Source organism: Panthera tigris, chromosome C1 (genome assembly GCF_018350195.1).
Source record: "Panthera tigris isolate Pti1 chromosome C1, P.tigris_Pti1_mat1.1, whole genome shotgun sequence".
Lineage (NCBI taxonomy): Eukaryota > Metazoa > Chordata > Mammalia > Carnivora > Felidae > Panthera > Panthera tigris.
Window position 1 is genome coordinate 174,810,876 of NC_056667.1, and position 21,028 is coordinate 174,831,903.

Consider the following 21,028-nt stretch of genomic DNA (forward strand, 5'->3'; position numbering starts at 1 on the left):
TTACCTTCAAAATATACCCAGAACGCAAACATTTCTCACCACTCTTACTGCCCGAGTCGAAGCCACCATTATCTCTCAACTGCACTATTTCAAGACACTCCTAGTAGGGCTTCAAGCTTCAAACCTTTTTTCCATACTGTGGGAGATGCAGGAGAGAAGCATCAAAGGAAAAGACTTCAAATGGGAAGGGCTGGAGAAGGTGCAAAGCCTTAGGACATGTTTACATAGCACTGCATCTGGCTTACAAGGAACACCTAGAGCCATTAACAGTGTCCAAGGCCAGATCCTCCTTCACACCTGACCCTTCCTAGTGTTATAGAAACCAATTAACTCAAAATTCAACCTTGAAAAGCTAAACCATTAGATTGATCAACACACTTGCTTAGCTGACTTTATGCATGTAGTCTTTAGCAATTATCCTAATAAAAAGAAGCTTCATTCTAGAGTCGGGCCGGCCTCATTCCAACTCGAGTATGAGGACCTTCACTTAACTGCACTTTGTTTGCAGACTCATCTTGTGGGACTCCGGCCATACTCCCTGCAACATCTCACCAGTCTCTATGTACAAGAATCAGAGTAATTCTATTAAGAAGTTAACCTAGAGAATTTCAGCTCCTGTCAAACTGGAATTAGGGTACTCTACTCTATCTCTCCCACTAACTACAGCTAAAAATTCTAAACAAAATACAAAATAAACTAACAGCTGCCTCTGCAAGGTAAACACAAGTGGTAGGGTAGGAAGATGAGGACTCCAAGGAAGACCTAGTAGCAAGTGACAAGAAATGAAGCAGCTCTCTCTTTCTCCTACCCCCATTTGGGAGTAATGTCCCCTATGAGATGGAGCTCTTTTAATTCTCCTGGATCCACCCCAGATGAGATCCAATAATAAAGGTACAGTTACTCAGCAGCAATGACAATGGTGGAGAGAGGGAGATGGCCATATGGCCCCACATATCCTTTGCCCTTACCACATAGCCTCATTACAAGGCCTTACTGTGGAAAAGTATGCAATAAGGTGGGAGGAAAAAGCCTGCGCTTTCTAATCAGAACACCAAGAAGGAAAATCAAGGAAGCCCAAAAATATAGAATATCACAGAAGCAAGAGTTGGAGAGAGATAACTTTTAAATCATTAATACTGGGCTCACTTCTGAGCTATGCATGCATGAGACTACACAGAATTAACATGGCCAAGGCTTGAAGGATTTTAATAGGATCCAGGATCTCTTAACATTACGTCTGAGATAAAATATGAAATTATTCAACACACAAAACCAAAACCAGAAAAATCTCAATAACTCTTAAAGGAAAGGCAATTAACAGGCACCAACACCAAGATGATCCAAATGTTGAAATTATTAGAAAAGACTTTAATTCAGTAATTATAACAATACTCCAAAAAGTAGGCAAAATGCTCTTAAAAGAAATGGAAAGATAGAAATTTTCATGGAAAAAATAGAGGCTGTAAAAAAGAATCAAATGTAAATTAATTCAGAATGGATCACAGACCTAAATATTAACTATAAAACATAAAATTCCTTGTATAAAATATAAGAGAAAATCATCATGAGTGTGGAATAGGTAAGAAGGTCTTAGGTCCAACAATAAAAGTATGATCCAGAAAAGAAAAAAAACTGATAAACTGCACTTCATGCAAATTTAAAACTTTAGTACCACGAGAGACACTATTAACAGAATGAAAAGACAAGCCGTAGTTCAGAAGAAAATATTCACAATTCACATATTTGACAAGGAAAGTGTATCCAAAATAAATAATCTCAAAACTCAACAGTAAGAAAACAACCACCCAATAAAGCAATGAGTAAAAGATAAAACCCCACATTACAATCTAAATTTCAAATAATGGATTACCTAGCCCTGGCTACCTTTCAATTGTTGCTAATTGCCTAACACCAAATAAAATTGCCTAACACCATTTCATCAGTCCTTTTCCCTCATGAGTTCTTAAGAAAACATACTATCTTATAACTCTCTCCTTATGTACCCCCCCCAACTTGAGACTACAAAGCAAAGTTAAATGTCTCCCCTTTTTTGGATGCCATTAGTTATTCCCCCTAGCTTCCCCAATAACACATATCTCAGTTCCACAAAATATTCCTTCAAAATAAAAATATAGATATCCCTCAATCCTACAGTACTTATTCTAGGAATCTCTCCTATAGCAATGCTGTCACAAATTCATGTTCTCTATAGCACTATTTGCCACTTTACAAAATGGAAATGACTAAATATCCACCTTTGGGAAAATGACTTAATCAATGATGGCACGGTTACTCTGTGGAATACTATGCAGTCACTAAAAAGGAGATAAAATCTGTATGCAGTGAAAAACCTAGAGAGAGGGAAAAAAAAATTATGTAGTGCCTTGTACTGAAGAATAATGTGAAAGTATATGGATACCTAGAAAAATATCAAGAAGCATACACACCAAACTTTTAGCAGTGGAGAGATATCCGTGGGTGGGAGTGATCCTAATCATATTTCTGTACTGAATTATTTTACAGCAAATCTGTATTAACAATGAATTTTTAAAGTATTTTTTAACCTGCATAACTTTAACAAACATACTCATCAGGTTAAACCTAAACCTCCTCAGAGAAAACCATTTTCTCTCATATTAAAGTCTTACTTTAGCACACAATCTGTCATTAATTTGTAAAACAATTTTATTGTCCCTCCCGTGGAAGGTTAACAGGACAGGGGTCCCATCTGTTTTGCACCGTACCTCACAATAATTATTATTTGTCTCCAGAAAACTGATAAATTGTAACCTAGCAAGAGGTAACACGTACAGGGCAGACCTGTTCCTGCTAAAATTAAGTTGTCAGGGGGCACCTGGGTGGCTCAGTCGGTCGAATGACTTTGGCTCAGGTCACGATCTCTGGGTTTGAGCCCCATGCCTCGCTCTGCGCTGACAGTGCAGAGCCTGGAACCTGCTTCAAATTCTGTCTCTCTCTCTCTCTCTCTCTCTCTCTCTGTCCCTCCCCCGCTTACAATCTCTCTCTCTCAAAAATAAAATAAGACATTTTTGAAAAAAGACATTTAAAAAAATAAATAAAATTAAGCTGTCAGTGGCTCTTCACTTAGTAGTGGTACAGTGCCGGCAAGGGGATTGATAAATGTGTACTTAATGAGTGAATAAAGGTAAGTGTACCCCTAATAGACCTGGACCACGAAGAGGATGTACACAGCGTTATAAAAAGGAATGGTGATAGAGGCCTACCCATGCTCCGAGTTCGGGGGCTCCTAACCTACAGGCAAGGTGGACTAATGGAAAAGCTAAAAGCAAAGCAACAGGCACAAAAAAAAAAGAAAAAAAAAAATAGCCAAACTGGGAGCAGCGGCGTCGGAACTTGGGCCGAAGTGGGAGGGAATGTCAGATCGGTGCGAGCAGCTCCACCGAACAGAAAAACGGATGCACCAGAATTCCGGAGCAGGAGCCAAGGTGTCCAAAGGAAAAGGCAAGGCCTTCGGAGTTGCGGAGATTTTGTAGAGACCTATGCTACGCTCGGCGGAAAAGGAGAAAATGACGGCTAATGAAAGGGACAAACATCTATGCAAATAGTAGAAAGCTACCTTTCCACCCAAGAACTAAGCTGAGCGGTGAAACCAGGTGGCACGAATATGTTGGCGTCATCTCGCAGCGCCCGAATCACTACCGAGAAAGGAAAGGCCTTGGTGAGTGGAAAGGGAGGCCGTCTGGAGGTCACGTGATACACAATAGGCCACCCTTCCCTTCTGGCGAACGAAGTTGTAGGTAGAATCAAATTAACAGGCCAGAGAGAAATTTATTTGTACTAAGAGTTCAAAGATTTCTAATACAAATTCATTGTCTCACCTTTCCTACCTGTGTTGTAATTTAAAGTTGCCCCCAAAAAAGATGGCGGCACAGGCGCTGGGTCCTACCATAGAGACTGAGGCCTAGAGAAGCCCGTGCACGCCTTTTGTGGGCTGAGACTCGTGCCCTAGCGCCCGGCCTCCGTCAAGGAAGTTCGGGGCTTGCGGGCGGTCGTGAGTTCCTGCGTCTGCGCGAAGATGGTGGAGGAGGAGAGTGTCCGCGTGGTTCGTTGCGGCGGCAGCGAGTTGAACTTTAGGAGAGCTGTGTTCTCTGCGGATTCTAAGTATGGGGCCACCGCGCACTGTCAGCCGGGCTGAGGGACGTGAGTCCCCGGGGAGGGGGAGGAAAGAACTGTCAGGCCAGTCCGGACTCGCCAACCGGCGGTTCTAGGCTCTGGGAAGGGGGCGCGTGCGGGAGTCCCCAGGCCACGCGTGCGGGAGTCCCCAGGCCACGCGTAAGGGAACCGTTGCCTCAGTGCTGTTTAGAGGAGTGAGAAACCACTTAGTCCCGTGGCACTGCAGGCTGAGGCTTCTTTACAGAACAGTTTACCTGCAGGTGGTTGAGGGACCGGGGGCGGGCCCACGTGCCTGGAATCAGCTCTGCCGTGGGGCGGCGAGAAAGTCTGGGCAAAGGTCTGTACATCACTGCCCTTGCAGTACTGCGAGGAGTGTTTTTTCGGAAAGAGTCGTGACTTTGAATTACTGAAAGATCAAAGATTTCCATTTTCTCCACACTCTTCTTTCCCCTAAAGATGTATTTTGGCAACCTTATTGCAACTATGCGTGATACTGATGTTAGAGTCTGTGCGGAATGATTACGTATGGAAGCCCTGGTCTCTATTCTCGGGAGTTCAGTATAGCTGGAAACCAAACTACTCCCTGGGTTCAAAACCCGGTTCTTACATTGTGTGACCTTTGCAAGTTCTTTATCTTTGCCTCAGTAGTCTCATCCTAAAACAGGAATAGTATTTTGTAATCCAATTCCTAGGGTTGTTGAGAGGGTTAAGTGCTTTAATACATATAAATCAGGTAAAACAAGCCTGGTACTTAATGGCTCAGTGTGTGTCAGCTGTCATTGCTCTATTGTCAGTATAATTTACAAATGACATCTCGTAGAAAGAGGTTTTCAAATCATTTAAGGACCGAGTGACCCTTAGTTAATTAACCCTTTCTGTCTTAGAAGAGTAACGGTAATATCTTATGAAAATTTGTATCCCCCACAGTGTCTTGCTTATGGGTGTATGATAGTTGTTGAATGCATGCATGACTGAAGGAGTTTTCATAAATAGTAGAGGCAAGAAAAAAAAAGAAGAATCCTTGGTCTTTACATGAAAGAAAGCTTTGTTGATATTCATCTTATAAATCAGGAAGAAACTGAGATTTCAAGGTGTCAAAGTTCTGCTTACAGCTAGGAATCCAGTTTCTTTTTCCAGCGTAGTGCTTCTACAACTTAGGATGAGATGCAGTGTGTTTCATTTACCAAGTCCTACAATTCGTTTTAAAGTATTTGTCAGCTACGTATTATTTATAACAAGCTGACATGACAAAAATTAAGATAATTTTAATATTGATCCTATTTTCAAGATTTTACAGTCTAGTGAGGAAAAAAATAATTAGTAACAGATGTTGCATACTATGGTTCCTTGGGAGTTACTAAAGAGAGAGTACTTCAGACTGGTGAGGATGGACAGGTTGCTGAGGAAATGACATTTAGGCTAGGCCTAAATAGGTGAATGGTATTTTGACTAGAGGATATGGATGCAAGGCATTCCAGATAGTGGGCACAGTATAAGCAAGAGTAGAAACCTAAATATATTGAACAGACTGTGGTACAGTTAGCTCATATGACTAGTATATGAAGAGAGCTAGTGAGGTTGAAAAAGGAATGTGAAGCCAGTTCTTGGTTGTTTGGTCCAAAGAGACTATTTTTTTTATTCCCTAGATGGAGGGCGGTGGAAGGTAACATGATTATGTTTCTTCAAGAATGTTAATCCGAAGACTATGCATAAAACTAAGTAATAAGTGGTGGAGAGTGGCAAGATCAGAGGTAGGTTGACTTAGCATACTTGAGGTACACAGATGGCATAGAGGAGGGAGTTATATAGTGAAAGTTTCCCTTCAGTAGTGGGACCTTGCAAGACTAACAGGAGTTTGTTCCACCACTGATATTGGGGGAAGGCATCCAGGCGAAGTGCGCAGCTTGAAGTTGCTGGGGTAGGGTGGGAGGGGTAGGTAGTGTGATGTGTGTAAAGTCAGTATAGTTTGCAGCATAAAGTATAGGGAAGTGGTGGGAGAAGAATCTGGAAGAGTGCAGACCATGGCTTAAAAGGCTAATGCAGGCATTCAGACAAGAAATTACTTTGGCCTAAACCAAGATAATATTGAAGATGAAGAGAATAGACAATTTTGGAGTGAATCAGCACTTAGGATTAATGAGATAGCGAGTCCACTTTGGGACCTGTTGAGTTTAAAGTACCTATGAAACGACCAGGTGGACCTAATAAGTAGGTAGAAAATCAGTACTGAAGTTTGGGGAATTTGGTGAAGATTTAGATGTGGAGTGTTTGGGTTTTGTTTGTGTCTATATAAAAAGTAGTAATTAAAATCAGCTGTCTAGCAAATGAACAGGGTCATAATGAACTCATCAAGGCTTTGGATGTTATCTAAAAGGTACTACAGGTGTTGGCTATACAAAATTTTGGCTATACAAAAATTTATACAAAAAGGAATAAGGTAATTTTGTATTTTGCTTCAAGGAGGTCATCAAGAAAGCTGAGATAGTAAATAAGACTAGAATCGTGGAGTTTTATCTGTTTCCTCTTGTTCATTGGGTCCTCTTGGAACTAAGACAAAAACTCTGTTCTGCCTACTTGAGGGGGTTGTTACAAGAGGCAAGTCGTGAGGTGGGTATACATGAGAATAGCTTGTATTCCTGTATCAGTTATTACTGACTCCCAGTCCAGCACTGTTTATATTACATCCTTTTAGCTCCCACAGTTACTTGGTGCTAAGCATTAGGTTGCTAAGGTATAGAAAATTTAAAAAGTAGGTCATTCTTGTCTTTTACATTCCTAAATTCCCACAAAGCTAGTGTCCAACTCTAAATACTCTTTTGCAGACCATTCTGTATACTGCTGTAATAATTTTCCTTAAGTGTTACTATCATAACTCTCACCCTTATTCCTAGTCTTGCTCAGAACCCTATTAATCTTCTGTTGCCTTCCTTATCTACAGCTCTTTTCTCTGGCTTTCATGACTTTCCCTGATCTAGCTTGACTCTCCTTACCCAATTATTTCCTGACATAACCCATCATATACACTTTGCTTGTTAGGTCATTTCCTATCTCTTGTAGGTACTGTGTTAATTATTTCCCAGCTTATATTTATGTTGGTATTCTCTTTCGTTCCCAGCTCTATGCATCCTTTGGAGCCTCATTTAAATTCTGGTTCCTGTTTGAAAGCATCCCTAACTTCTCCATTTCAGTAAAGTTGATTGAATCATGTGGCAGGCATTGTGGTCTATGCTTTACATGCATTTCTGTCTGCAGGGTTTTAGGTATTCTGATTTTATGAAAGCATTTGAGTGTGCTAACCATACTGTGTGTGCTAAGGGTGCATTTGCATGTGTTGTTTCCTTTAGTCCTCATAATAACCCTGTGAGAAACCATTACCTGCCTTTTACAGCAGAGAACAGTGATGTTTTAGAGAATTAAATTCTCCCAGCATTCAGCCCATATGTGGTAAAGCTGGCATTCAAACCCATTTGTTTGACTTCTTAAAACTGTGTCCTTTTTCTACCTACTATATTTCTATTATTATTTATAGTAAGTAAACACACCTTTCCTCCCCTCAAAGAGCTTACAGTCTAGTAGGGGAAGGCTTCAATATGCTGTGTGGTCAGTGCTCTTATAGAGCTAAGCCTACCATTTTGTATAAGCACATTAAGAGTGGTGCTGCTCTAGAATGAGAAAATGCAGGAAGGCTTCACGTGTGCTGAGTCTGTCTTAAGGAAGTAGTCAGAAAGAAAGAGTATTCTGTGTAGACAGCGATGTATACAAAAGCAGGGAGAGAGTGTTTCTTTTGGGGGCTTGCTTTCAAATTTAAAGCCATTCCCTGTGGAGGAGCAAGGAGAGAGGAAATTCCTTTTCTCTGGGGAAGCATATCAGAATCAGGGAGTTTTCCTGGCACATAGTACCCTTCACCCACCACCATCTCAGGGAATGCCTAGCCAACCTTTTGGTATAATGGGGTGTGTCTGTGGGGAGTGGGAGGGTAGTGGAGTTGTAAACCACTTGACTAGAGGACAGTTTTAAAATGACAAAGTAGCTACACTTAGATCAGGTCAAATCACCAAAGGCCTTAGGAGTTTAGATCATATCCCAAAGACAGTGGGAAAACATTGACAAACTGTAATGTAATTTTATCTTTAGAGAAGTAATGTCAAATTTGCAAAGTTAATCTGGTGTGAGTGGGAAAGAGGAATTGAAGGGCCACACCTGGAGACTGTAAGAAGCCCTTAGGTCCAGGCTGGAGATGTTAAGACTCTGAATTAAGGTACTCATGGGAATGAAGAGGAGGATCCAGCCAGAAGGGTAACCATATGTCTCAGATGTTTTGTTGCTTGAACTTGCTTAATCTTTTAGACAATGAAACAAGGCATTTCATGATTGCCTCCTGGCACTTAGAATAATGCATCCTGATTTCAGAGAGGTGAACATGTGAAAAAGCAGGTGTCTTAGAATTGATAAAATAGGGTAGTAGTGATCCTGGTCAGCATTAGAAGATTTACTCTTTTGTTATCTTATAATTTTTTTTATTGGTTCATTTTATCCAGATAGTTTACAAAATCTCTGAGAATTGAGTGGGTTCTGTTCAACAAACTGGATTGGACATTGGGAATCAAAGATAAATTTAAGGCATTTGCCTGATGGGAGCTTATGGCCTAATAAGGAAGGGGGATATATTTGTAAACAAGTAATGGCAACACAGTGTGAAAAGTAGTAGGATCAAGTCATGTACAGGTTGCTTTGGGAACACAGAGAAGAGATCTGGCCTGGGGATTCTGTGGTTTGTACCTTCTGTACTGCATGGAAAAGCACCCTATTAGACATGTATAATGTTCTACGTAATAGGCACAGAACATTTTTTATTTTGTAGAGACTAGAAGGTTTGTACTACTATACTATGAGCTCTGTTCTGTGGTTATATCCGTAATGAAAATTGCCAAATATTGCCCCCACTTAACTCCTTTTAGTAATTTAGTAGCCTCTCCTATTTTGAAGAAAGCCACAAATCCAGAAAGACAAAAACAAAACCAACATTTCGGCAACAAGTGAAAAAACTGTCACAAAGTCTTTGTACTTTGCTATAAAAGAGGCCTTGCCAACTAGAGAGAGATTTGACTTAGCGTTTGTAAGGTGGTGTCCCCAGTGAACAATGGAGAGCAGGGGGGACATGGGAAGATGCTGTTAGAGTAATGGTACGTGGTAAGTGAGAACATAGCACAGAATTTTTAGTATGTAGTTCTTGAAACTGTTGGTTTTATTTTATTTTTTTTTTTTTTTGAAACTGTTGGTTTTAAAAGAAACCTCTGTTGCAAGTGAAAAAGATTTTTCATGAACTATAAGACAAAGATTATGCTGTATACAGAATACATGAAATTTATTTTTTTCTTATTTCCAGGTATATCTTCTGTGTCTCTGGTGACTTTGTTAAAGTTCATAGCACAGCTACAGAAGAATGTGTACACATATTGCAAGGGCACAGAAATCTGGTGACTGGAATCCAGCTCAACCCCAATAATCATCTACAGGTGTCAAATGATTTATAATTAAATGTAATATTGGCTTTGTTGTTACCAGAAAATTATGATTTGATTTTAGCTGGGAAACTTACCAAGTTACAATTAGAAAAATACATGCATCCCTTGCTTTTCAAAAGTTCGTATTGTGCCACTTCGTTTTTATAAAAAAAAAACCAAACCAAAAAAAGATGAAAATCAAAAATAGCATTCCATGTTTATTTTGCAGCAGGGTGATGTAGAGGCAGCACGCACCCCTGGCAGTGAGAGTGGCCCCACCAGGCTCCTTCCCCAGGAACTGCTCAGCATCAAGCTACCATAGCTTTAAGCTATGATCATCTGTGCTTTATCTCAATATATGTTGTACATCCATTAGCAAGATGAATCCCAAAGTATCAGAAAAGCCTAAGAGAGGTTATTCTTTGGATGTGGGAATGCTCAAAATTGTTTGTATAAATTAATGGTAATTGCTTCTTTGTTTTACACCATTTCCACCTTTCTATGAAAGGTTTCATAGAATTACTCTACTTTCAGGTAGCAACAGAAACCTATATGTTGATTTTTTTGATTCAGGGTACTTTTTAACATTTTTAGTTATTAAAATAGGGTCACAGCCTAGATCTACATTGCCCATGCTGTATTCTGTAAAACCATTTATTCCAGAGAATGCTAATAGATGTTGCTTGAAAGAAAACATTCTTGGCTGTGTGAGTTACTGAAATTGAAGGTTAGGCACAGTTAGATGGATTTCTTGGTTGTAGATCTTCTCAAATACTTTTATATGCATTACAAATATCCAAAAAGGGTGCATACTGTTTGGTGTTTCTCAAGCTTAAATGTCCTTAACCCCTTTGGTTTCTGGAACACATTTTTCAAAATGCTGGCCAAGGGGTATTGATGGTTTAGATCTTTTCCTTTACATATGAGGCTCTTTAGTGTTGGTGCAGATGTTATCTTAAGGCCAGTGCTGGACAAGAAGGATTAGTCAGTGTATGGACCAGTTAATTTCAGGGCAAACTTGGGAATCTAATTTAGTCCAGACCTTCCCACTCACCCCACAAAGCAGCTCAGAATTCAGAAATAATGTCATTTTAATTCTGTTCTTAAATTTCAGCAACCACTAAAGACATCTCAAAAGTGGTTGACTCGTGTTCTAGTTTGTTTTGTTTTTTTAATTATTTATTTTAGAGAGAGAGAGAAAGAGCATGAATGGGGAAGGGGCAGTGAGAGGGAGAGGGAAAGAGAGAATCCCAAGCAGGGATACACTGTCAGTGTAGAGCTCGATGCAGGGCTCAATCTCTCAAATGATGAGATCATGACCCAAGCTGAAATCAAGAGTTGGATGCTTAACTGACTGAGCAACCCAGGCACCCCTCTCTTGCTCTAGTTTTTTATCAAGTTCCATTTTTCTAGATTACTTACTGCCAACATGGAAGTTATTGCCTGATACAAGAATGGGTTTATTTGTATCGCCATTCACTGTGTTGTTATCACAAAGAAGTCGGGCCTAACGTAACAGGGATCTTTTCTTTCCAAAATTAAATGAGCTACTACATGAAAGTCAAAGTTAAGTAGCTTTCCTGCAGAGTGCAAGCACAGTTTACTTTCCTTGCTGTGGGGGTTTAACAGAACGGTTCATTGTTATGTGTAGCACTTGGATGTTTTTCATAGCAGCAGTATCCTTTCATTAAAACTGGAATTTCTGAAGTCAGTATGACTACGTTTTGTAGCCAAACAAAAACCATGTATCATTGCATAAAAGATCTATTCACGTGACTGAAAGTTAATAAAGTTAGAGAATGCTTTTATTGAAAGGTTTGGTTGAGGTGATGAGTGCAGATTCTCTGCACTTCAGAGTCATAGGATTTGTGTGTTAACCATTGTGTTTTGACAGTGATTGTATGGTTGGTTGTTATGTTTTACTAATCCTTTTTCAAGATCCTTTCTTTATATGTAGTAATTGTGATGTATATTTTCCACATGACATAATTCTTTTTTTTAAACTTTTATTTATTTTTTTGAGACAGAGAGAGAGACAGAGCATGAACGGGGGAGGGTCAGAGAGAGAGGGAGACACAGAATCTGAAACAGGCTCCAGGCTCTGAGCTGTCAGCACAGAGCCCGACGCGGGGCTCGAACTCACGGACCACGAGATCATGACCTGAGCCGAAGTCGGACGCTCAACCGACTGAGCCACCCAGGCGCCCCTACATGACCTAATTCTTTTACTTGAATAGATGATACCATTTTCTGTTCTCCGATTCCATGTCCTCATTGGCAGAAATCTTAAAGTTGCCACTTTCAGAAAACTTAAAATTCTTTTTTTTTTTTTTTTTAATTTTTTTTTTCAACGTTTTTTATTTATTTTTGGGACAGAGAGAAACAGAGCATGAACGGGGGAGGGGCAGAGAGAGAGGGAGACACAGAATCGGAAACAGGCTCCAGGCTCCGAGCAATCAGCCCAGAGCCTGACGCGGGGCTCGAACTCACGGACCGCGAGATCGTGACCTGGCTGAAGTCGGACGCTTAACCGACTGCGCCACCCAGGCGCCCCTTAAAATTCTTTATAAATGTTCTAAGTGATGTATTTTCACTGTAATGGCAACAAGTAATCCAGTGTAGCCTTAGTAAAATTAAGTCCACTGGGACAAAGCTAAAAATACATGCTATTAAGGCCTTCTGGTGCTACCAAAGTGTGGTGCACAAACCAGTGCCACAAATGGTTGGTTACCATTCTGCAATGAGAGAAGTGTGGGAATTGAATGACCCAGAACTGTAGAGCACTGTGACATTGCCACAGCATTCGAGTGCATGATAACTTAATTGTAGTTTACAAAAGTATTGGTCTTTAGTGTGTTGGATTTTTTTTTTTTTTTTTTTTTTTTTTTTTTAAGAGGACATTCTCAGATCATTTGAGAAGCAGTCCTTTAATGTATGTAAGATGAAAGTGGTTTTGCTAATAAGAGAGGACTGGGCTCTAGACAAGCTCTTAAGTATTTTCATAGCTCAAGAACTTACCATCTTCTTGAAGATAGAGGATTGACTTTTTCCCCCTCATTTTAATTAAAACTTGAAATTACTTCACAGAGCTCTGATTAGATTTTCTATTTTAAAAAATAATAGGAGTAAGTGACTCTACCTCTTTAAAGCTAAGGATTTAATGAACAGAAAATGCCATCTGTATTGCTTAATTATTTGTTTAATATCTTAATGAAGTTGTATTTTGTAATAAATTCTGTACTGTTTTTACCCTTTTAGTTGTATTCTTGTTCCTTTGATGGCACAGTTAAACTGTGGGACTATGTAGATGGCATTTTAATAAAGGTACGTGGATTGATCTTCCATTTTTATCTTTTGAAAAGGAATGGCAACATAATGTAATGACAGACACATTGTTTTTTTTTAGAAGGCCTAATATCCTTTTAAACAAGTTGTAAAAGTCACACCATAAAAGAAATTGGACTGTTTGAAAATTTTAAACTTTCAATGAAAAGATGAGTAATAAAATTGGAAGAAAATATTTACAAGAGATATTATCCCTAAAATACAGAAAATTCCCAAAATCAATAAGGAAAAACTAATAACTCAGTGGGAACAAAATTGGCATAGGGTAAGAATATGTAACTCCCAGGAAAAAAAAATAACAAATAGCCAGTAAATGTGAAGAGGTGTTTAATCTCATAAATAAAAAACGACACAGCATTTTTCCCTATCAGTTCCAAATTGGAGACTGCAAAAAAAAAAAAAAAAAAAAAAACACACTAGTAATAGGTAAAGTGCAGAGAAACAGATACTTTTGTACATAATCAGAGTACAACTGATAATGAAAAAATAACTTTATTCCAGCATCTCACTTGTTAGGAATTTCTTGTTGAAATAACGACATGTATGTGTAGTTATTACAGCATTGTTTACAGAAGAAAGAAATTGAATATGATCTTGAGGTCAGTTAAAATTTTATATTCATTCATTAGAATACCATAGTACCATTTAAAAGACACATGTGGATCTATATGTATTAATTGAAAATGTATTCAACAAATACATATTGAGTATATTCTATATACCACATACTCTTCTGACGTTGGGATACAGCAGTGAGCAAAATGGGTTAAAAAAAAAAATCCCTGCCCTTTATGGAACGTAAGTTTGGGGGGTGGGGAGGACAGGTGATAAATAATATGGTGCTTTTTATCTTTCAGACTTTCGTAGTAGGGCTTAAACTTCATGCCCTCTTTACTCTACCCAGGGCTGAGGATTCTGTCTTTGTTATAATAAATAAAGAAAAACCAGGTATAGTATAATTAACTTATTTTGTTTTATATAGCATGGGTTTACTGTTTCCATAGTTTCTCAAAAGTTAACATCTTGGTTTTAGTCTGAAGTTAACAGTTTTTGGAGCTGGCATTTCAGTTCCTTCTGTTGTTATTGGATTTATTTTGGGGAAGCCTCATACCAGTTGTGAAATACATAGTGAGGGAATGATTACTTAATATATAGTTATAATAATAGACTGCAGAGCTCAAAGTTCAAAGCTGTGTTGCAGAGGTGGACTAGAGTTTATCTTTCTACTGAACTTAATCTGTCATTCTTAAGTATCACTATAATTTTACCCATTATTGAACACCCCTTTGACCCTGAATCTGTTCAGAAATGGTATAGAAAACAGTTTGATATTAAGAGGTAATAGTGTGATTAAATTATTAATTACATTTTTATTATTGGAACATATTTCATTGAAATTGCCATGTTTCAGAGCATTTTATGAATTTCTGGAATATCTTTAGTGGTCACAAATAATTACCCTATAGCAGAGAATTTGATACATCAGAACATTGACATGAGGGATATATCCAAAGAATTTTTGTAATATCAGAATTCAAGAAGGTTGCTGCACCTCTGGTGTTCTCTCTAAAGTATAGCTGTATACAGAATTCAAAGATGAAAGCAGCTTTAAGGTAATTACTGAGCAGTCTGCTACACAGCCTCATGGCTCATTAGCTAAGTGAATCCTTTCCACGGTGTATTTTTGTTGTTTTTGGGGGGGTTTTTTGAGGGGAGGATTGGTTTTGTGTGTTGTTTTGGCTGGGAGAAATTGGCAGATTGTTTTCTATCATGGACTTTTATTAAAACTGAAAGTTAAATCTTTTTAAGCTAAAAATCATTTAGTGAATGAAGTCTGTTAATGATTAATATTTATCTGTCAGAAATGTGAAAGAATAAAAGCAGTAAGTTTAGTTATGTTAGCCCATAAACAACCTCTAAAGTATTCCAAAAAATGTTCTGGAAATGGCAACATTTCTTAAAATAATTAAGTCTCCTAGTTGACTATTTTAGATAAAACTCTTCAGTATTTAAGCTCTGTTTTATAGAAGAGTGTGTGGATTCTTAAGGTGTATTCACATCCTTACTAAAAATGTAGGTTCCTAATCTCCCTAACTGACCATTGATGCACTAGTTGTGAGATTTAGTCTAGGAATCTACATTTTTATATTTCCCCGGGTGTTTATACTCATCACTCACAGTTGGTAACCACTCTGTATACTAACACTGTGATTCTCAATTGCAAGAGTAGTTGCTAATAGTTGTAGCAAAACTTGCTATCCGTATCAGTGAAATCAGCAGTTCTTAACACTGGCTGTACATTAGAATCACTGCAAAGAATTTAAAATTTTAAGATTCTCTGTGGTGGGGCCTGTTTACTTGAAAATTCCCTAGTTTAAGTCCAATGTGCAAACCAGGGTAGAATACTGATCTAAAGTGAAGACCTTGGCATTTGCCTTTTGGAGTAAACCAGATGCTATAATCTAATTGGAATTCTGTTTATAGTGGGATTAATGTTACTCTCCAGTACTTGGCCCATATCATGAGCACTCAGAATATGAAAATCTAGTTAGCTGTTAGATAAAATTGTGAACCGGGCTTGAACTAGCATTTCATAGAGTAGATTTAAATTCATATTCTTCATTTGTTTCATCTTTGTTCCACAATGCAAAACCAGTCTCTGTTAGGAAATTGTATAAATCATATTGAAGTGTGCTTCTGGTTTAAAAATAAATTATTTACACGTCATCTTTTATAGTATCATTTTTTGACTATATGTAATTTATTCATTTAGTGTCTAACTGAAAACCTACTATGTGCCACATTCTATTCTGTTGGAGAGAATAAAATGGACCATCTCAACAGTCTGCTAGTCTGATCTAGCAGACAAATCAGTCATAAGATATAAGAAGGTGAAAGATGTTTTAGAGAAAAATATAGCAGGGGAGGGGAATAGGCAACATTGGAGAAATACCTAGTTAAATAAGTGGTCAGGGAAGGTTCTGAGAAGAATAAGCCGCATGGTCATATTGGAGAATCATATTCTATAGCATTTCTGACATGTTTGAGGACTAGGAGGGAGGTTGGATTGGAGTAATCCAAAGAAGAGTAGATAATATACAGCCTTGTATGCCATTGAAAGGACTTTGGTTTTTATTCTGAGTAGATAAAAAGCCATTGAAGAGTTTTGAGCAGAAAAGTGAAATGTTAATTGTAGTAGATTCACTGGCTTATTGAGAATAGACTAAAGAGGGACAAGGATAGAAGTACAGGGTACAGTTAAGAGGTACCTCTTGCCAGTTAGATGATAAGAAATGATTGAGTTCTGGGTATCTTTGGAAGAGACAGCCAACAAGATTTACTAATGGTTTGAATATGGAATATGAGAGAGAATTCAAAGATAACTCAAGGATTTAGTCTAAGCAACTTGGTAAATGGTGGTGCCACTTCCTGCAGTGGGCAGAGGGGAAGACTAAGTTAAAAAAAAAAAAAACAAATGTACAGAGTTTGGGGATGTGAAGTTTGTGATGACTGAGAGAGAAGGCTAGAAGAATCAAGAGTTCAAAGCAAATCCTAAACAGGCTGGAAAATGGGAAAATGGTAAATCGATGTGTTACAGAATTTCATATTCATTATAATGTCTGAGAGGATAAGGAAATAGCATACATAGTAAAATATAGCTATTTTCCCTTGTGAGTTTTTTTAAAATGGGATATAAAGAGAACAGCATGTCAATATTCTAGAAGAGATTTATCCTATAAATATGTGGCAAGCACATCGCATTTCTGAAAGCTCTCGGCTGGTTTGTTGCCTTTGGCTGCTCAGTTCAGTGATATACTATATCCATTGTAAAGGTCAGCCTAATACTTTGGAAGACAGAATGCACCAGTAAGCTAAATTGTTTTGTATTTCTATTTAGAGAGAGCATGTATGTATACGAGTTGTGAAATTAGACTGCCATTCAGAACTTGTATATTCAAATGAACAGTCCAGGGTGAAGGTACATTTTGTTCAAGGTGGCCTAGAATTATTATCTTGGCATCAAATGTATCTAGAATACTAATTAACAGTTTCCTGTGAATAAGTGCACATGTTCATTTTCTCTAGAGAAGCTTTATATTAATATAGCTTCCTTTGGCTAGATGTATTTCAGCTGGTTTCAGTGAAACTGCCAAAATCATCAAGCCAAGAGATAGAAGCGAAGGAGCTCTCCTTTGTTTTGGATTATATAAACCAGTCACCCAAGTGCATTGCCTTTGGAAATGAGGTAAAATTTTAGTTTCCTATTTTGTACATAAAATCTCTTTTCAGCAATGTTTGCTCTGAGCATTTTATATGCCAGTGATTGGATGTTGCCTTGAGTTAATAGTATTTTTGTTAGCGAAGAAGTTTGTTCCGTTGCTTTAGCATTTATTTTTGGTATAGAGTTTTTAGGATCCTTAATTTTGTGTATACCTATTGCTCTTGTAAATCCTCTAATTGTTCAAAAAATACCAATATTTTGGCATTTGTATTCTTTCTTAGCCTGCCTCATGTAAAAGCTACTCAAATCCTTTCATTTTGGACTGTGTCTTTAGAAAATTATGTCTTCCTGTCCATAATCAGTGTGCCCATTATAGAAAATTTGCAAGTTAAAAATAAAGTGGAGAAATTAAATCTTACCAGTGATATTTGGGGAATGTCTTCCTAGACTTTTTCCTAAACATTCATAAAATAATTTTTCTCAAACTCAGTTAGGATCTGAAGACTCTTTACCTTTTTTTCACCTGACATTGCAGCATGAATGTATACTTAAATGTTCATCAGAAATAATAACTCTGTTATGTTTATACCATGATTTATTTCACCTTTCCCTATTACTAACCTATAACTATTTCCCTATTACTAACCCTGTAACTAACTTTTTTATTTTAAAATCAGGTACCACCAAAAGCCCCTAGATGACATTGTGGTGGCATGTTTCTATAATCTAAGTTTATAGCATTATTTTGGCATTGTTCTGAAAAGGTTTAATTTCTTATGGTGGAGGAACGTAACGTTAAAGACTGACAGTACTGAGCATTGGGAATATATGGAACAAAGATAAACATCTGTCCTTACCATGAGCCAGAAGTTACACTCCTTGGTAGAGAAATGAGAACATGACCATAAAACGACCTGTACAAGAATGATTAGTATTCATAGTAGCTCCAAAGTGGAAACCCTAATGTTCCTCAAGAGAATAAATAATTTGTGATATGTATTAATTTATTGGAATTCTGCTTCATAATAAGAGAAACAAATGACACAGAAAAGAGCATGAATGAATCTCAAAAGGGTGATTTTGAACTAGAGTTCAGACACAAAAAGTATATACTGAACCATTCTGTTTATATGATGTTCTGGAACAGACAGGTAAACTGTGGTGATAGAAATCACTGGTTGCTGGCAGGGGCAGGACCATTGGGAAATGACTAAAAAGAGGAGCAAGGAAGCATTTTTGAGGTGAAGAAAATGTTCTAAATCTTGATTTCTTGATTGTGGTGGTGGTGGTTACATGGATATATACGTGTCAGACATTGTATTGTATGTAAATTATGCCTTAATGGGAAAATTTCAAGTCATTATTCTTAAAGCTAGAGAGTTTAGTTTTCAGATATAGTACCTAAGTTTGTCTTTTAATTTTCTATGATTATTTTAACAGGAGTATCCTTTCCATAGCTACCTATATCATTTTATATTGATATACTCAATCTGAAAAAAAAAAAAATTGTTAATTGTGTTAACTTTTGTGATGAGAACGTTTCTTCTTAAAGAGTGTTGCCTATTTTTGTGAATGTTATCTTCTCTTTGAAATACCAGGGGGAATATGTTGCTGCAGTACGGGACTTTTACTTGTCTGTTTATTTTTTCAAAAAGAAAACAACATCAAGGTAAGAATTCCTTTTTGATCATTTTATTTACTCAAATTTGTTGCAATTTTATTTCATCTTCATACCTGTGAGCCAGAGTTGTGTCTAGTTTCCTGTTGCAAGTGATTGTGAAACCACTGGATTTAGAGGTAGAGTTTTTAACACAACAATGCATGCGGTTGAGAGAATCAATCATTAGTCACAAACACCTAGGGAGCTTTGTCCAGCCAAAACTCTTTGTCCCCTTAGATTCTGGTGTTCATACACGATGTCAAAATTGGATGTAGTTGGAAAAGGCTACCCCAGGTGGTGATGCTTACTGGCCAGTTTTGGGGCTTTGGAGTAAATATAGGCTTTGAGATACCTGGGTTTAAAATGAGTCGGGGCACCTGGGTGGCTCAGTCGTTTGAGCGTCCGACTTCAGCTCAGGTCACGATCTCTCGGTCCGTGAGTTCAAGCCCCATGTCGGGCTCTGGGCTGATGGCTCAGAGCCTGGAGCCTGCTTCCGATTCTGTGTCTCCCTCTCTCTCTGCTCCTCCCCTGTTCATGCTCTGTCTCTCTCTGTCTCAAAAATAAATAAACATTAAAAAAATTTTTTTTGAAAAAAAAATGAGTCAAATTTAGTTTCTGCAATCTCACTGTACCTCAAATTAGCATATATTTAAAATAGGCATAATACCTATCTAACAGAGTTGTAAAGATGAATAAAATAACATATTTAAGGAGACTAGTGTGAAGCACGCATGGTGACTCCTCAAGTGACACTCCCCTCTTCCCTTTTACCCTGTCAGGATTAACATTTGTTTTTCTTTGCAGTATAATAAGGATCCTGATACCTTTGGATACATTAGCCAGTTGTCACAGATATAATTTATTAGGCTTGTTCATACCTAATGTTAAAACTTAGCTTCAATTGACAAGAAATTTGAACAAACTTGGCTCGAGCAAAAGCCACTGAGAAGACTGTCTTGGCTTTATTTCAGAGTCAGTGGCCTCTGTAGCCAAGTTATCATGGTAGAATATTAGTCATGTGAAGTTTATACTGCGTAAGTGTTTGCAAATTCGTGATTCTTAGACACAGTATATTTTTTTTTTTAATCCTGTATTTGTATTCAGTGAATTTTGAGAATTCTCCAGTTTGGTTAATAAGGGACAAACTCCCCCCACCGCCCCTCCCCCCCCTTTTTTTTTTAACTACATCACCACTTACCAAGAGACTTTAATAAGGGACACTTTTTTTTCTTCTAGGTTTACTTTATCATCATCAAGAAATAAGAAACATGCTAAGAACAATTTCACATGTGTAGCATGTCACCCAAAGGAAGATTGCATAGCAACTGGTCACAAGGATGGCAAAATTCGTCTTTGGTCAGTTGACTCATGAAGAGTATGGTGAATGTGTATATCATATTAGTCCTGCACAATAGAGCTATCCCTGGGTTCAGGAAAAAAGGATAGTACTGAAAAGCCATTACTGGTGATAGAGATTCGGCTTTGCTGGTACCCTGTTTCTTGTATTACTGTGCTCTTCATTGCATAGACTTACTATTTTAAAATTTGTAAGCTTGAGCTTGTAGGAGGAGTTAATTCCATTTTGTCTCTGATTGCTTTATTGAGGAGAACTTTTTTATCAAGCTTTGAGTGAAAAGACAAGTAACAAGAGCATATACCTAATAGGACACCATGATCTATTGTTTGTAGAAGTGACTCTGGTTAGAGAAAATGTAATTTTTACACATTGAGACCTACAAGCTTAATAATATATTATTTTTGGCATATATTATGTTCATTATATTTGGCATGCCATTACTTTCCTGACTTAATGCCTTTGGTCAAAATAACAATTTTGGTTTTCTCCAATAGGAGGAATTTTGATGATGATAAGAAATACACATACACATGTTTACATTGGCACCATGATATGGTTATGGATTTGGCTTTTTCAGTGACAGGTAAGTGCAAGTTTAATAATTAAAATAATCTTTTGAAGTATGTGGATCAGTATTCACTGCATTTATAGTTTGAAAGGTGTAAATTTAAATCATATTAGTTGTTTAAAATGTATGTCTGCAAGGTTAAGTGCTTGTTCATAAGAATAGCTGTAGGTTATCAGAGCAAATGATTATGCTAGTGCTTTACATGCACTACCTCATTTAA

At 37.7% G+C, this 21,028-nt stretch overlaps 2 protein-coding genes across 11 annotated transcripts in view; one reads left to right on the forward strand and one right to left on the reverse strand.

Annotated features, from left to right (window-relative positions):
- The window catches only part of COL5A2 (collagen type V alpha 2 chain), a 381,687-nt gene extending 377,732 nt beyond the window's left edge, over window positions 1-3,955 (reverse strand). For 3 of the 9 annotated variants that reach the window (XM_042994886.1, XM_042994887.1, XM_042994884.1), the window contains exons 1-2: window positions 3,858-3,944; window positions 3,596-3,674 (exon numbers count right to left, since the gene is read on the reverse strand). The gene's annotated coding sequence lies outside the window, so the exon portion shown is untranslated. The other 6 variants (XM_042994885.1, XM_042994892.1, XM_042994890.1 and 3 more) reach the window with 6 other exon arrangements.
- Window positions 3,956-3,976: 21 nt separating this feature from the next.
- Window positions 3,977-21,028, forward strand: part of WDR75 (WD repeat domain 75) — a 30,729-nt gene continuing 13,677 nt past the window's right edge. For both annotated transcript variants that reach the window (XM_007094664.3, XM_042994893.1), the window contains exons 1-8: window positions 3,977-4,140; window positions 9,539-9,668; window positions 12,915-12,980; window positions 13,859-13,949; window positions 17,123-17,247; window positions 18,822-18,892; window positions 20,120-20,239; window positions 20,735-20,823. In XM_007094664.3, coding sequence (XP_007094726.1) covers window positions 4,055-4,140; window positions 9,539-9,668; window positions 12,915-12,980; window positions 13,859-13,949; window positions 17,123-17,247; window positions 18,822-18,892; window positions 20,120-20,239; window positions 20,735-20,823 — 778 coding nt within the window. In that variant the 5' untranslated portion in view covers window positions 3,977-4,054. The remainder of the gene's footprint in view (window positions 4,141-9,538; window positions 9,669-12,914; window positions 12,981-13,858; window positions 13,950-17,122; window positions 17,248-18,821; window positions 18,893-20,119; window positions 20,240-20,734; window positions 20,824-21,028) is intronic.